The sequence below is a fragment of the Anastrepha obliqua genome, chromosome 5 (assembly GCF_027943255.1).
Source record: "Anastrepha obliqua isolate idAnaObli1 chromosome 5, idAnaObli1_1.0, whole genome shotgun sequence".
Lineage (NCBI taxonomy): Eukaryota > Metazoa > Arthropoda > Insecta > Diptera > Tephritidae > Anastrepha > Anastrepha obliqua.
The window spans coordinates 118,717,918-118,735,808 of record NC_072896.1 but is presented as its reverse complement, the minus strand read 5'-3'; the positions used below and the strand labels follow the sequence as shown (position 1 = coordinate 118,735,808).

The following is a 17,891-nucleotide window of genomic DNA, read 5'->3' as shown; positions in this document are numbered from 1 at the left end:
CACAGGAAAATAGTCAAATTTGTGATGTTGATAGACGCAAAACTGCCTAGTACCTAACTAAACAAGTGTTTGGCTGATGTTTGACGGTAGAACTGAATTCAAGCATAAATTATACAGCACAGGGTTGGCCATATTAAACTGACCCATGTGATTATTAAAAAAATATGGAAAAAGAAACATTTTTTTGTGTTTCATTGTGAAAAACATTTAATTTAGTTCAAGGAGATTCGTTTACATCACTTTTTGAATATGATATCGCGCAAGTGGTCGCCCTTAGCACGTATTTGGATATGTACAGGGTTGGCCATCTTAAACTGACCCATGTGATTATTAAAAAAATATGGAAAAAGAAACATTTTTTTGTGTTTCATTGTGAAAAACATTTAATTTAGTTCAAGGAGATTCGTTTACATCACTTTTTGAATATGATATCGCGCAAGTGGTCGCCCTTAGCTCGTATAGCGTAATGTGCCCCCTTTTTCGGCGTTTTCCATAGTTTTGGCCAGCGTCTCGGCCGATAGGGCGGCTATTTCCCGTCGGATATTGGCCTTAAGTGCGCCTAGTGTCTTTGGCTTGTTGACGTAAGCCTTAGATTTCAAATTACAGTAAAAAGTTATAGGGTTACTCAATGGGTCAGTTTAATATGGCCAACCCTGTAGATGTCTTCCTCTTCCTTGGCGGCCGCCATAGCCGAATGGGTTGGTGCGTAACTATCATACGGAATTCACAGAGAGAACGTAGGTTCGGAGCTCGGTGAAACACTAAAATTAAAAAAAAAAAAAACATTTTTGTAACAGCGGTCGCCACACGGCAAGCAATGGCAAACCTCCGAGTGTATTCCTGCCATAAAAAAGCTCCTCATAAAAAATATCTGCCGCTCGGAGTCGGCTTGAAACTGTAGGCCCCCCATTTTGTGGAACAATATCAACACGCACACCACAAATAGGAGGAAGAGTTCGGCCAAACCCCCAGAAAGGGTGTACGCGCCAATTGTATATATATAACTAGCGAAACCCCGCCCGTTCCACTGGTCGTCTTTAAAAAAATCTAGATTAATTAATTAAATTAAGCCGAAAAATACTGTGTGTTTTTTATAAAAATTCTCGCGCATGAATAGTAATGACAGAAGTTTTGAATAGTAGTAGCAATTAAAAAACGTTTGATGTGATTTACTTTATTACTCTTTTTATTGTAATGCTCTTCGGTGTACAATATTCTTTGTTTTTCCATGCGTTGCTGAATAAATGAACAATACCAATGGCTTACCAACTCTTGAGCATGAAATATAAGGTTGGCCATGAGAAAAACATGGGTATTCGAAATCAATACCACAAATTGATAAAGTTTGGCCTTGTGACTTATTACTAGTAATCTCGAATGAAAGGCGAACAGGAAATTGAAGACGTTTGAATTTAAACGGCATATCCGATGGTACCATTGGTATTCGCGGTATTAAAACGTCTTCACCAGAGTATTTTCCATTCAAAATTGTTGCTTCAATGACGTTATTCATCAATCTCTTAACTGTTAATCGAGTGCCATTACATAGTCGTGGTTGATTTATGTTTCTCAACATAATAATCGGTGCTCCTATTTTCAAGTTTAGCATGTGTGGCGGTAATCCAGGTAAATCAAGGGAAATCAAAAGTTCAGTGGGATAATTTACAATATCATCTTGATTTGTAACAGTGTCAACGGATCGATATATTTGTTCTGGACGTGGTATGTTAGCCAAAATAGCCGCATTCATTTCATTCACATCTTTATTTTTGCCAGCCATGATGGCTCGTTCACTAAGCCAATCATGTCTTTTGTAATTTTGAGGCAAATTTGGGAAAATACTTTGAATTAACTGTTCTTTCGTTTGACTTATTTGACAAAAGTTTGGTTGTAAAGTTATTAAGCCAGTTAAATTATCGACAGGAACTTTGCCATTTCCAATATCCAATAATTGCTGTGAAAATTCAGCAGCTGATGGACCATTTTGCATTAGAACATGTACATTTGTAGTTAGTTTGAGTGTTTGAACATTTCTCCACAAATATGATGATTTCAAACATGCAACCAATTCATCTGCTGCAGTTGCTCGAGGAATAACAGGCAGTGTTTGTCTAAAATCACCTGCCAGCAGCACTAAGGCACGACCAAACATTTCATTTTTACTACGTAAATCTCGTAATGTCCTATCAAGCGCTTCCAGTGACTTTTTATGTGCCATCGTGCACTCATCCCATACAATTACGTGTGCGAAAAAGCGGAGAAGGAGAAGAGAACTGTTCTATTCCCCCCCGCTTTAACCCAGCTATGTGTTCAGGTGCAAATGGCTTTTTTGCGTGAAGTCTGATATAAAATAAGTTCTATTTACTCTTCTTAAATTTATATAAACTTTTCCAGGCGAAGTAAAAAAACTGACATATATTTGCTTCAACCGTATATTTGTGAGTACACAGGTAATACGTAAATATATGAATGATATAGGTAATATCTCATATTAGCATAACCTTTCTGCAAAAAAATTAAGGAAACGATCACCAATCACGCCGGCAATGATACAATGAATTTTTCACTATAACTGACTTCAGATTAACGTTTATATTATATAATAAGCGTATATGTAACATTTAAAATTTTTTTTTTTAATTTTTAATAATAAGTGGTCTTCCTCTTTCTCTTCCTCTTCCTCTTCCTCTTCCTGTAGCTATTCCTTTTCCTCTTCCATCTCCAGCTCCATCTCCTTTCTTTATCCCAGAAATGGGCAGTAAAAATTACTTCACTTAAAAGCTTTCATCAACAGCTTCCATCTGATACCCATATTGTACAAACACATCCAAGGGTACCTTGGTCCACCTTTTCGGCTATATCTCGAGACCCTGGTCACTCAGAGATCTAAAAAATACTCTGTATTAAAGCACTCATCAGTAGCTTTGATTTGATACCCACAATGTAAAAACACATCCTAGGGTTACCTGGGTCCTCGTTTTGGCCTTCGGCAGCGCCACCTGGTGGCGAGTGGAATCAATAAGCATATTATACTAACCTTCACCGTGGGAAAATATATATATATACCAATTTTCATAATAATCGGCCCAGACACACACGACCAAAATGTATTCAATTCTAATGAATGCTATGTGCGGTACAAAAAATCCGTGCGGCAAATAGCAAAAACACACTCACTTAACCGACGCACCGCACACACACGCGTTTTCGGATTTCAACCAAACTTCACAGAAACCTTTGCCAAAGAAACACCAACAATGTGTGAAACTTTCATTGTTTTCCTTACACGCGTTGCTGAGATTACCGGAGAGAAATGCACACTTTTTTTCGGCTTAATTTTTATATATATAGATATGTATACATATATCTTTCTTCTTCCTTCTAACTACAATCACTTCTGCAATAGTTGCTGTAGCAGCAATGCCAGTGCTCATACATATACTCCGTTGCAAAATTATGGAACCACCAGAACCTGATAAATTCTTTACTATTTATTTAGTTACTCTTTGATTTCAGTTATTTTTTATAGAAATATATACAAGGTGGCGCAAAATTAATCGCCGAATCGGAAGACTTACACGTTTTGCAAATGGCGTTGTTTCAAATTTGACACTTGTGAATTGGACAGACAAGCAATTAAGCGCGTTAAGGTCAAACTAAAGATTTCCATCATTTCAAAATTTTTTATTTAGTAAAAAACAAGCCACTAAACATCTTATGAAAATCCAATTTGCACACTTTGTACAAGATTTATAAAAATTCGGCAAATTTTCATCAAAATTTAAACATTTTTAATCAAATTTTAAAAGTTTGTAATCAAAATTAAACATTTTTAATCAAAATTTAAACATTTTTAATCACAATTACAAAATTAAAAAAAAAAAGAAATTGGGTACGCAATTTCATTGCTTATTAAATTTTACTTCAACAAAGTGCAAGTTTCAATGACTCATCACTAAAAATTATTTTTTTATTTAGAAAAAAAGGATGATTAGTTTCACACTTCGTACAAGATTTATAAAAATGCTTCAAATTTTAATCAAAATTTAAAAATTTGTAATCAAAATTTAAACATTTTTAATGAGAATTTCAAAATTAAAAAAAAAAAGAAAAAGTGGGCACGCAGTTTTATTGCTTATTGAATTTTAGTTCAAAAGTGCAAGTTTCAAATGACTCATCGCTCAAAATAATTATTTTATTCAGAAAAAAGGATGATTCATTTTGTATCTCCTTATTTCATTCTTTAACAAAACCCACAAAAGTTAAAGACATATAAATTAAAACTTCAAATCCCTTATTTTGTAGAATCTGCTTTTTTATGTGCATTTCTTTGCATTCTCCCCCAAGTTGCTTACTAATATCTTTCGTATTTTTTTTTTCTATTTTCAGCTTGAAACATTAAAAAAAATTAATGTGCAAAATAATACAAAATGTGCTACATAAGTCACTGTAAACGGAAAACATTACTTTTGGTAAATTCAAGTGGAAAACTTTAATATTCCCCTCGAAAATTGCTACCTAAAACTTCACCCCTAAAAAGAAAACTACTAAAAGCCAAGAGCCAAAAAGCAAAAATATGTCTACGAAATTCTCAGCGCATCCTGACTTGGCGGTCGAGCAATTACAGCAAGCCGAGCTCACAGCGCGCCGGAATTCAAACAAAACGCACGCTCATCACCGACGGCATCACTCGGCCGGAGCTGGACTTGACAGTGAGCATAGCACGCCCACTAAGTCTGCCAGCTCGACATGCAAATATACGACCACGAAAAACGCCTCAAAACTCGATTGTAATGCCACAACAGCAAATGCCTTAAATAAGAAAAATTCACGTGCAGTCGACGCCGCCGACACCAGCACTGTGGAACAGGAGGAGCAGCAGCAGCAGCATTTTACTAACGCGTTTCCACGTGCATCGCCAGTGCTAACCTTTGCACCAGCCAGCCACGCACACAATGTGGATGTGTTGGACAACAAATTCGCCTACAATGCTGATGGTGTCGATGTGGATCGGATGGTTTTGGCATATATCGATGATATCGATCTCAATTGTGACGATGATGTTTTCATACGAAGTGCAAGCAGTAGATCAAGAAACACCAAAGACTGTGTAGACTGTACGCCGTCGTCGTTGCGGTGGTCAGCTGCAGGTGGCGCTGTCTCATCACAACAGCAACAACAACCACAATCATACACTTCGAAATCCATGGATGAGCCGGATCACTTGCAGCATCGCCTTAGTCGAACAGCAGCAGCACACGCCAGCTGTAATAGCCGGCAGCCTCATCACGATAGTGGCGATTATTATACAGCCGACCCGCATGCCTCACCCATACACGCCATCAGTGATGGTTGTGTCAGTGGTTTAAGCAGCGTTTTGAGCTCACCATCGGCCAGCACAGTATCTTCGCCACTTTCAACGCCGACAAGACTTGCACCACACTTTCAAAAACACCAAAATCAATACAATAGCAGCAATTGCTGCCAAAAATCGCTAGCGGGTGGTTGCTGTGGCGGCAGCAGCGATAGCGATAAGAGTTGCAACCATCTTCATCACCATCATCATCCACATCTCCAACATCAACATCACCAACACTCGCATCATACAAAGGCATCGTCGTCAACGTCTAAGGCGGCGGCGGCTGCAGCAGCAGCAGCGGCGGCGTCGTCGTCGTCGTCAGGCGGATGTAAAAAGTCACAGAAATTTGATCCAATACTACTCGGTCCGTCTCGATATCGTCAACTTCTGCCAATTCTGCTGTGTATTCTATCGTTCGCGATTGTTTTCAGCATATTAATTGTTTACATGGATACGACAGGTGAGTTCAATTGACTATTGCAGGCGCACAAACGTCCACATTTTTATGAATACTTGCCCAAATAGAGCATTAAAAAAATATGTGCTGCAGAAAAGGAGTTTTTACTTAAGAACCAAACTGTAGCCATATTCCGCCATTCACTCGCTTCGGGTGCTGCCTCGTTCTTGGCATCGCTTCCTGGAGTTTCATTTGTTTTATAATTTGATATCTTTGACATGTGTCTAATGCTTGTTTTGTTGCTGGACGCTGCCTCCATCTATATATGTGTTTTTTTTATTTTTTTGTGATATTTTGTGTTTTTTTTCTGAAAAAGGTGCTTGGCTGTTATTGGTTTTAACTTCCATTGCTTTTGTTTTGGCATCCACCGGAAGCAGCCGCTAGGGTTTATTTGCCGCTTGATGCTGCAGGCACACTTTTGGGATCAAATAACAACTTCGTAGGTAAATAAGAAAATTGCGGTTTTAGTCAGGAATTATTTTGATATGTAAAGTAACTGCCGTATTTGCTGTTTTCGTCGAAAAAAATAAGAGCTTCAATGTGAATTTTTTCATTAGTTCAGTTAGGTGCAGCAGTCATTCTACATAAGGTTTGTGGTTGTTTGAAAGAAATACAGCTTTCTTAATTACGAGTACTATGACAGACATACACTTGTGCTCACACAATCCAGTCACTTTTACGTTCTACAATATTCGCTATATTTTTCATGCTACATATTTTTCGTCTTTTTTCTTTTATAAAAATAAAAAACTTCATAAATCAAAAATATTTTTTTGGTACTTTTTCCAACATTTTGTGTTTCTCTTATCGAACCGCAAAACTTATTGAACCACCTCGTACATGTATTACCGACATTTCTGGAATACGATTTCACTCATTAGACTGCATAGGAAGCAATTTTTATAAGAATATTCAGAAAGAGTAAGAACACTTGTGCCAACGTTTTTTTCCATCTTCAGAACTTCAAAAAATAATTTTTTTTTTTATCTTGTTCAGCTCCTCCTTCGATGCCGTCTTTATCTCGTCAATCGTAGCGTAGCGTCTTTTCATGGGCCTCTTTAGTTTCGGGAACAAGAAAAAGTCACAGGGGGGCCAGATCTGGGGAATACGGTCGCTGTGGCATCATCAGTGTGTTGTTTTTGGCCAAAAAGTCGCGCACAAGCAACGATGTGTGAGCAGGGGCGTTATCGTGATGCAGGATCCAAGTTTTGTTCTTCCACAAATCCGGGCATTTCTGGCGGATTGATCCGCGCAAATTGCGCATAACTTGCAGGTAATATTCCTTATTGAACGTTTTACTCTGTGGCAAGAACTCATGATGCACAACGCCCCTGCAATCGAAGGAAACGGTAAACAAAACTTTTACATTCTTGACTTGACGCGCTTTTTTCGCTCTTGGTTTGTGCGGCAGCTTCCATTGAGATGTTTGAGCTTTGGTTTCCACGTCATACGCATAAGCCCACGATTCGTCACCAGCTATGACCATCTGGAGCAAATTTGGGTCGTCGCGCACAGAGTCCAACATCTCATTAGCAATGTTCATGCGATGCTGCTTTTGTTCGAAATTGAGCAGTTTTGGTACAAATTTTGCGGCGACCCGTCTCATGCCCAAATCATTGAAAAAAATCGAATGGCACGAAATGACCTCAACAACTTTTCTAACGGTGAATCGACGATTGGCCAATACCATTTTCTTCACTTCATCAATTTTTTCGTGTGTTGTTGAAGTGCTCGGGCGTCCGGCATGCTTTTCGTCGTTCACATCTTCTCAGCCTTCTGAGAACATTTCGTACCACCGATAAACGTTGCTTTAGTGCAAAGTACTATAGCTTCTCCGTATGACACATTCAACATTCGGAATGCATCCGCGCACATAATTTCGTTTTTCACACACAATTTGATACAGGTTCTTTGATCCATCTTCTTGAATAGGTAAAAATCGAAGACGAGCCGAAATACGTGCAAGCAAAACAGCTGTCAACAATTAACTGAACATTCAAAATAGCTGAACTCGTCGGCATAAGTGAGAGACATGAGTACCAACATATCGCCAAAAAAATTGAATATACTTACATAACCTGTGAAAATTCAAAATTCGCGATACTTTTTGAACACAGCTCGTATATCCGAATACCAATAAACTTGCGGTTTATCACGATTTATTTTGTTCCGTGTATCATATTAGACCTAACACTATAATGGCAAAAGCAGCTCGTACTGTTGGAATCGGTTAGGTTAGGTTAGGTTGGTATGGTTGCCCAGGGAGTGAGCGCACTTGGACGAAGAGAGATTCGTCCTTTGTGATACCATTGTGAGGTGAGGTGAAAGGGAAAGACCGATGGGATCCAGAGAGAGGGCGGGGAGAGGTGGTGATGGGATGGTTAGGAGTGTGCGGATTACGAACGATGACTATGTTTGCGTCAACCGCTTTGTGCTGCTGATGAAATTCATCAGATTTTTAATGTCAGCGCCAGCTATATCAGCAGGCGTAGCAAAGAAGTAAGAGCCAAGATGCCTGGATTTTAGCCCTGCCAGAGCAGGGCAGCTAAGGAGAAGGTGCTGAGATAATTCCACCTCATCCTCCATACATCCAGCGCAAAAAGGACTCGAGGTGATTCCAAGTCTCACAGCATGCATTCCTCGCGCATTGTGTCCTGTGTGAGAACCCACTAGATTGGAGAGCTGATATTTTGTCAGCCTCAGAAGCTCGCCCGAGCGCCTCCAGTCCACACGTGGCCAGAAGGATTTCGTGACCTTACACGTTTGTGTATTTGCCCAGCGCTCGCTGAGTTGGCGCGATGCCCATCTTTCCAGGAGCAGACCGCAGGTAGTAAGGGGGATCCCAATTTTCTCCCTTCGCTGGGAAATCACCTCACATGTCCCTTGTCTGGCCAGCTCATCCGCCTCACAGTTTCCCGCAATGTCGCTGTGACCGGGAACCCAGATGAGGCTGATGTCAAAGAATTCGGACGCAGTCGAAAGTGAGGTCAAGCATTCCTTGACCAATTCCGAGTGCACCGTCATATACCCGAGGACCCTTACTGCCGCTTGGCTGTCGGAGTAAATATTTACTTTCTTGACTGTTAGTACGCATTTGAGCAGTCAATCAGCTGCCTCCTTGAATGCGGCTACCTCTGCCTGGAACACACTGCAGTGGTCCGGTAACCTGAATTTTAGTCTGATGGGGAGCCTCTCGCAAAAGACTCCTCCGCCAACCTTTCCTTCCAACTTCGATCCATCCGTGAACAAGTTCACCAGGCCCTGCCCCCAAGTGTAGCCCTCCGTCCACTCGTCCCTTGACGGGATGAGAGTGGAGAATGTTCCAGTTGGACTAAACGAAGGTATGCACTGGTCTGTTGACAGAGGGATGAACTCGAAGTTTCTAAGGATGCTTGAGTGCCCATAAGTGAGGTAGCTCCAGCCCCTCAGTCTGATTGCGGTACGTGTAGCGGCAATTCTGCCTGCGATGTCTACGGGTACCACATTTAACATTGCGTTAAGCGCCAGAGTAGGAGTCGTTCGAAGCGCCCCACTGATTCCAATGAGTGCCGACCTCTGAACTCTCTCCTGCTTCTTCACCAATGTCGTCTTCTCTAGTGAGTTCCACCAGACTATGAATCCATATAACAAGATAGGCTTTACAATAGTATTATATAGCCAGAAAACAACTCTAGGCGAAAGGCCCCATCTTTTGCCAATTGCGCCCTTGCACTCATACAAGGCGATTGTTGCCTTCCTCACTCTTTCCTCAATATTGGGCTTCCATGTAAGCTTGCTGTCAAGGATAATACCTAGGTACTTCACCTTGTCAGAAAGCATCAGAGGAGCGCCCCCTAGTGAGGGAAGCTGAGCTCTGGGTGTTTTATGTTTCCTCGTAAATAGGACGAGCTCCGTCTTAAGAGGATTCACCGACAGGCCGCAATCCGTTGCCCACCTAATAACTGCATTCAGATATCCCTGCATCAAGTTGTACAGAGTGTCCAAAAATATTCCTCTAACAATTAGTGCCACGTCATCCGCGTAGGCAATTACCCTGCAGCCCCCCTTCACCAGCTCCTCCAACAGGTCATTTAAAACAACAACGCAGAGGAATGGTGAGAGAACCCCACCTTGCGGAGTGCCTCTACTCACCTGCCGGTGGATGGAGATACCGCCCCACTCTGCCGTGACTGTTGGCATCAAAAAGATTGCATTTGGAATCGTCGAGGAAAATATTTTTTTACCAATCAATTGCAGTCAAATTTTAGTCTTGTTTCGCCCAGTTAATACCTTGGCTATTTGGCGTTGTCAAAAGGACCAAGAAATCAGCATTTTGAGGTATTCGAACGACTTTTCGCGTACATATTTCTGCGCTGTCGTGTTCAATGAATTCTCTATTCAAGTTTTCGAAAAGTTTCGAATCTATTGAATGGGATTTGGATTTATTGGTCAACTCAGGCATTCTGGCCAGCGGTGCTCAATTGGGAAATGTTTCTTACTCTTTCTGAAACCAGTTCTCCTCTTCACACTCTCGCTTCTTTCATGATTATTCAAGAGATATCTGAGGGATGGGTAAATTTTTTTAAAAGGAATTGAATTAAATGTAAATGAACCTTTCTAAATTTGCAAAGAAGTAGAGAATTATACCTCGCACTGCTCTGGATTAATTTTTTTAATATTTATAGGAAAGATGAAGTATAGAAGCCAAACTGAGTTAAAAAAAAGTTTTTGTTTAAGTTTAATTTCTTATATGTGTAATATAATTTGATGGCAAAAACTAAGGAAATAAAAAATTAAAAACTTTTTGGAAGACAATTTGATTATAAAATAGCTTTTATTGGGTAAAATTGTTCTTTCATTTAAAGGCTATTTTTCAAATAATAATAAACAATAATTTACAACATATTCACCATTTTTGTTCAATATCACAGCGCAGCAAAATGACAAAAAAAAAAATTGTACTATTTTAATATTTCATAATAGACATAGATAACAGATAAATAGTAGATAATAAATAAATTAAATTTTTTTTTCGAATTAAAGATGTAAATATATTTTAGTTCTATTTTATCCATGGAATTAGTAACATTTTTACAATCTTGCTTATAAAACCAGAACAATCAAGCGGATTTTCAAGTTGTATAGCTCGAAATAAAGGTAAAGATTTAGGAAATATTTCAAAATACGATTTATAAAATTTCAAATATTTTTAAATGATTTCGCATAAGGTCCTAGTGTTCTTCAAATGGGAGGTTTTCGGAGATTCCCCTGTCTTTCTATGCTCCGACCTGGAGCGATTAATTTTTTTTTATAGTAGCTCTTTAGTCCTTCTTAAAAATGTTATCAAAAATCATTTATTCAAAATAATAAAAAATATGTAAAAGTAAACGGAAATTAAAAAAATTTTGGGTGTAGCTAAAATGAAATGGAAAAAAGCACTGATACAAATATTTTTCATAACCTCCATATTAACAGGCCATTTGTAATTTTTTGTAATTTTTAAATAACACTACAGCTACTCTTTCAAAGCAATTTGGGCACAACTTTTTTTTTTTATTTAACAGACAAGATTAATGCGTATTTTTCCTATCAAAATTTGGTCCTAGCCAAATTGAACATAGAAGGAGCAGCCAACGTCTTTGTTTGAACTTAAAAATAATTATCTGGTTTGAGGGGTGAAATAAATGAAAACCAGAACTCATCGCTTCAGAGTACCAACTCTTTTTAAGATATTAATTTTTTTTTTTTCATTTTCTATAAGAATATACACCACTTTATAAATAGCTGCAGTCATTAGCGAATCTATTTACACCCACCTCGCAAAAAAACGCCAGCGTTAATAGCTTTCTTAACTAATCATGTCGGTGGTAATGATGCAAAAAAAGCAAAATAAAATGACAATACCAACACAAACAAAAAGTTAACAATATACTTATAATAACCCAAGCATTGACAACTCGCCAAACGTTGTGCAGACGTTTTCATGCACCCTGCCGCTCTGCTCCTTCTCTTCCACCCACCCATCACCATTCATTGTTGCAATCAGCAATTATGTTCATTATTACTATACTGAAAACTGAAAACTGAAGACAAAAAAATTGGTAATAAAAAACTACGCCAATACGCGAACAAGTTTTTTTTCGTAAATTTGCATTGCATTGCCACAATTTAATTGAGAATTCTTCAGCCAGCCACATTCTGCGTTCTTCGCCCGCCCGCAATTCAGCACTGCTGGAACTGCCGAAGTTGTATCGGTGGTGCTGCGGTGTTATTGTCGCTGCCGGTTGGCAACAAAGCGTAGATGAATGAGTTGGACAGGCAGCCAGGCAACCGGGCAACCGGGCAGCAGCGACGTCAATCAGGCAACAGCTGGATGAATGCCGGCCGTTCTACCGCCGCGTGCACAGTCTATGATGCATATGTATGGTAAGATTTGTTGTTGTTTGTTGTAGCCGCGTTGCAATTGGCTTTTGCTGTTTTGCTGTTGGGTTGTGTCTGGCTGATTGCCCGGTTGTTGTACGTGGGTTTTTTCCAAATCTTTATATTTTTTTCTTATTACTTTCTGCTTTCCGCAAAATGCTTTCCGTTTTCGCGAAACTTTTACACGCGCCAACCAGACAATGAAATGCGCCACCGCCACCGCCAGCGCCGCTACTTTTGCCATTGCAATTTCGCGAACTTATCGACTCCTCATACCGCAGCTATGACTCATCCTTGGCGTCGGATGTGGTTATGTATTCACCACTTTTACTTACGATACATGTATGTGTGTGTAAGTATACATATATATTTATATGTTTGCAAGTGGACTCACCTACGGATATACCTTTTGATGTTGCAGGCGTTACTGCAGTTGTTGATTGTTGCTGTTATCATTGTTGCTGTGATTTACATGCATACTTGGATTTGCTGTTGTGCATATCTGCGTTGAGGCAATTTCATTTATTTAATTCGCTAATCGTCTGTGATTGCTTGTTGTTTGCGGTGTTGTTGTTGGTTTTGATTGTCGGAGTTGTTAGTTCCCTTTAAGACACTATTTTTTATTTTTGTAGTCTATTTTTTCTCATGCTTGTTGTTATAGGGTTATTTGATTTCGCGAATGAGTTGCTTCTGTTGCTTGCGTGAAATGGTGCGATATCCTGTCTTGACTGGCAGATAGTTGTAGTTGTAGTGCTATAATTTCAATTCAAAAAAGTAGAAAAAAATATTTATAACGAAATTACAAAAATGAAACACAAAGGAGTAAATAACTAATTTGAAGGTGTTGGCTGGTTACCACACTGAAAAATTTAAAATACCATAGATTCAAGGAAGGAAAGCATACATAACTCATCTTTCGCCCACTGTTCGTTGAACTACCGAAGGTATCAGAGATGGGACGTCGAATGTAGCAACCAATAACTGTCCCCATTTTGTTGTTCTACCGCAAAATGCGCTAAGCACAGCTCTTTGAAGGTTTACGCCTGCCTCGTGATGTGAAAATCTACTGACTCAACTCTACATTCGGCTCGCATAAATGAAATTTAAGCCATAGCCGTATAATGTTTTTTTTAATGAAAACAATTTTTTTGGTTCATTAAAAAAACATTAGTTAAAACTTCCACTTAACACAAAGAAGGCTACTAAAGGGCAAGGAACAGAATAAGTCCTTATTGCAATCAGAGCCCACATTTCGAAAAGTGTCTTGCATGTCAAAGTTTTGCTTAGCATAAAAAGCCTAAAATGTCTTGAAATATTCGAGGAAGTTTTTGAATTAAGTCATATTTATAAAAAGAGTACTATTAATGAACCCATTAGTAGATTGAGTTATGTTAGGTGGCTGCTAACAATTCATTCAGCCTACAGCTGGGCTCCACACTGGGCTACCGCATTGATAAAAAATCAACAAATACTTTTTAATCCCTTCTGTGGAGTTAACGAAGCTAATCAACTGCCGTATTTTCAACTCTGTCGATGCGCTCAGTTAACTCTGTCAGCGCTTAAGAATCCTGTACCGCGAAAAATGTGCCTTCTACACAGTCACTTCTGATGGCCACTGGCTCGTTTTCGTCAAGGCAGCTTATACAAAAGGTATTGCGGGGAAACCCAGCTCTTCTCTACCTCCCGATTATAGTCCATAGATAATACAAATTAAAAAATTATAGTTGGCGCTTACCATATCACCTGTTTTGGGTGTTTGTCTATTTTCAATCAGTTTTAAGTCGACTCTGAACGGCGGATAGTTTTTTATGGCGGAAGTACACTCGGAGGTTTGCCATTATCTGCGGATGAGGGACTCCCATTAGAAAAAACTTTTTCTATCATTTGGCGTTTTATGAGCGCAGATTCAAATCTGCACCATTCCTAATGGTAGTCATGCACCAATCCACGGCATGCCGCCTGAGTAGCTCTTGCGATATTTTCATGTTCCAGTTTTGCCTGTTGATCTTAGCCGTGCTAAAGATGCCGAGGAAGCGTATCTGCCCCTTTAAGGAAAATTTTTCAAATTTAAGTCTGTATAAAGAGAGCTGGATGACTCAACAGATTTCGTAAAATTTTTTATATTTTGCGTTTTTCTGGCTGTGGAAGGTTTGTAAGAAAAAAACTTGGGGAAAATGGTGTTGCCAAATTTTTGATATATCACAAACAAAAAATAAATAAATTAATTAATAAAAATAAGTTAACCCTTTGAAGCACACATTTTACTTACCAACCGCTTTTATGATTGCATGTAATTTTAAGGGTTTCAGGGGTCGCTGATTACGAATCTGAGGTCAGATTTGAGAAATTCAATATGGCGGATACTCACCAAGTTTGATATTAGGGAGTTTTTGGTATCCAACAAGTTTTCAAAAAATATGTCCGCCATTTTGTATCCGCCATTTTGAATTTTTCAAATCTGACCCAAAATTCGTAATCAGCGACCCCAAAAACTCCCTAATATCAAACTTGGTGAGTATCCAACAAGTTTTCAAAAAATATGTCCGCCATTTTGTATCCGCCATATTGAATTTCTCAAATCTGACCTCAGATTCGTAATCAGCAACCCCAAAAACCTTATAGTATCATGTCCCATCTTTATACATTATGTACTTTGTTGAAAAATGAATTTTTTCCTGAAAATAGACGATTTTTTCAATTTGTTTATCTGTAATTGTTTATAAATTCACGCAAAACAATTTTCTTAGTTTCAGTTACATTCTTTGATATATGGATTATCATATAAATAAATTTTCTCGGTCCCATTTTCATAAATATCAAATCTGTAGAGAAAAGTTGAGAAAAAAGAAGGTGGGAACCTGGCTTCCCACCATGCTCCTAAGGGTTAAATGAACCGCATTAACGGTATTTCTTAAAGAATGTCACAAAATATTCTATGTAAAAAAAATCGGAAGCTAAAAATATAATTCGCGAATATTTCGGAGAGTAAATATTTTGACTGTAAAGATGATCCAGTTTTCGTAAAAATACTCGTATTTCTAATCTCACTTGCAGCATAAGTTTTTAACTTCACCGAAATCAATCAGCGCCACCTAGCGTATTAAAATATGTCCTATGTTCTTGCACAGGGCCTTAGGAATATACTTTTCAAATTTGGTTGTAATCCGTTCGTGCGCTTTTGCGCCAAGTTTTAACAAAAAAGGAAACAACTGTGTTTATAAATATGGATTCCCATGAAGAAGAAGAAGATTCCCACGATCTTCATATGGTTCACTACAAATCATATAATATTTCCAAATCAATATTCAAGTAAAAAATACTGAAGCAAATAATTTTATTTAAAAAAAGGAAGTTCATGAAAATTTTGAAAATTTAGTAATAGATAAATAAACAAATATCAAAGAGCGATGCTGAGGATTCGTAGAAATATTTTGCTATCCAGTATATCACTCATTAAAATCGCTATTTATTAGAAGGCACTGCTATAAATATCGGTCTCATACATAAACAGTCAAGTTTTCTAAAGTAGCTTTAAAATTTTCAAGTAGTATTTGAAAACGTTTTTTCAGCACAGAAAAACGCGTACTGGTCCCTTCAGTACTGAATATAATGATGAATGACGAACGATTTACTACTTACAGGGCCCGGCACTCGAAGTGTAACTTCAGAACGCTCGTGGTGTCTGTTAGTTGGCTAAATGATAGTCCAGAGTATTGTTCACAAGCGCGCGGAAGCATTATGCCGAGAGTAAACGCGAAACAAGCAAATCAGTAATGGATTTCAGACATAATAGTGTGATTGCATTATATTTGGCTTGAAAATCACAACCAGCGATTGTTCGTGAGCTCGAGCACCTTAAAGTAAATAAAGTTCTTGTTTATCGCACTATTACTTGTCACAATGATGCTGTGTTTTCTGACGAGAAAATTTTTCAAATTGAGCAATTCGCAAACTCCTAAAACGATAGAGTTTATTTGACCGACCATTCATACGAGAATTTGAGCCATCGATTGGCCACCAGGAGGCAGCAGCACCTGCTACAGGTAATGGTTTGGGCCACTGTAACCGCAGATGGGCGCTCTCCCCAACTTAATAACGTCCACACAATGGCTCTCAAATTCACCAGACGCGAATCCAAAGGATTTTTCTCTTTGGGCCATTGTAGAGAGCAAGGTCCGAACTAAAAGATTCACCGGTCCAGTCTCGAGGCGCTGAAAAAAGCCATTGTCCGCGAGTGGGCCAAAATACCTGCAAATCACATTCGGACAGCTTCCGATTCGTTTCTGGACCGTCTCAAGGCCATAGTCAAGGCAAAAGGTGGTCATATCGAGCAAGAGTAAATTGATTCCTAATTTTGTATTATTTTCACACATTTTTTACTTTGAATTGAATAAAAGTAGTTTTCCAAACACAACTTCTGGCCAAACTAAATTGTTTACAGTTTGAGTGCCGGACCCTGTAACTTTTTTGTAACAATTAGTTACAATGTTAACAATCTATTATTTTCTATTTTCCATCGTAAATTTCTAGTAATTTCATCTCCCTCTACCGGGAATCTTGCCGTCGTACGCATCTAAAATAATAAAAATATTACTCTTAAACCTTTTATCCGAGGGCTGCTATTTTTATTTTCTTTGCAAAACTTCGTCAACTAATCTCAAATTCTTTAGATGTTCTAACCTCTTCAAAACATAGCAACTAATTAGATAACTTTTTATGCTATAATTACTTAAGCTACAAAGCACTTTGTGACACACCCTTTACTTGAAGTTTCATTGAGGAGCGCCGTTGGTCGTGAAATTTACGGCACAACTTTTTTCGCCGACTTTGCACCATTCATTATCAACACATTAACAACAATTTAAATACTCTTACTTGTTGAAACGTGAGGCGTGCGGCGTGAGGCCTGAAGCATGAGAAGGCGTGCGACATTATAGACGGACTCTAGGCTAGTACAATAACAACTAGAGAAAAAAGAAGCAAGAGGCAAGCAACTTGTAGTTGGAAGTGACAACATTCTTCTGTCGCTTTTGTCTAGTCATCATGGCGTCCGTTTTAATTGCAACGTCCGCTAAGTATTCGCAAAGTTCTCGCTTCCGATGCCTGGCAGGCGAGGGAAGTCGGTGACAACTCCGTGCAACTCTTGGCCAATTCGAGTGAGTGACAAGCATAGTATTGCTGTTGTTGTTGTTCTTGTTGTATTTTTCTACTTTATACTATCGTAGCTGTTAATATTTGCAAATTTGTGTGCATAGGAGTAATTTGCATGTCGTCGCTGGACTTGGTTGTCGTTCGGTGTGCTGATGGGAGCGGTGCGCAAAAGCAAAGCAATGCAAACAAAAAAGAAAATTAAACGCCAGAGAATTAATAAAGCCAAGTCGTTGTGAAGAAGGCACAATTGACACTCGACGTGGTAAATGCCTGATAAAACAATGATGTTGTCATTGCAAAACAAAAAGACAAAAAACAAAAGAAAAAAAAAACTAAAAATAAATGACAATAAAACGTTCAAAGGAAGCGGGCGTGCTTTACCGCCAATGCTTGCCATGAGTTTCTAGCTGTTAGCAGGCCGACGGAGTAGAGCAAGTTTCGCTTTGTTTGCTGCAAAAGAAGCTGTTGTTGTGTTTTGTGTTGCACCGACTGCGCGCTATTATTATGGACTCATCAGAAAACGAT

General features: G+C 38.8%; 1 protein-coding gene across 1 annotated transcript in view; it reads left to right on the top strand.

Annotated features, from left to right (window-relative positions):
- Window positions 1-17,891, top strand: part of LOC129246894 (protein Star) — a 107,180-nt gene that overhangs the window by 60,402 nt on the left and 28,887 nt on the right. The window contains exon 2 of the mRNA XM_054885608.1: window positions 4,390-5,819. Coding sequence (XP_054741583.1) covers window positions 4,577-5,819 — 1,243 coding nt within the window. The 5' untranslated portion in view covers window positions 4,390-4,576. The remainder of the gene's footprint in view (window positions 1-4,389; window positions 5,820-17,891) is intronic.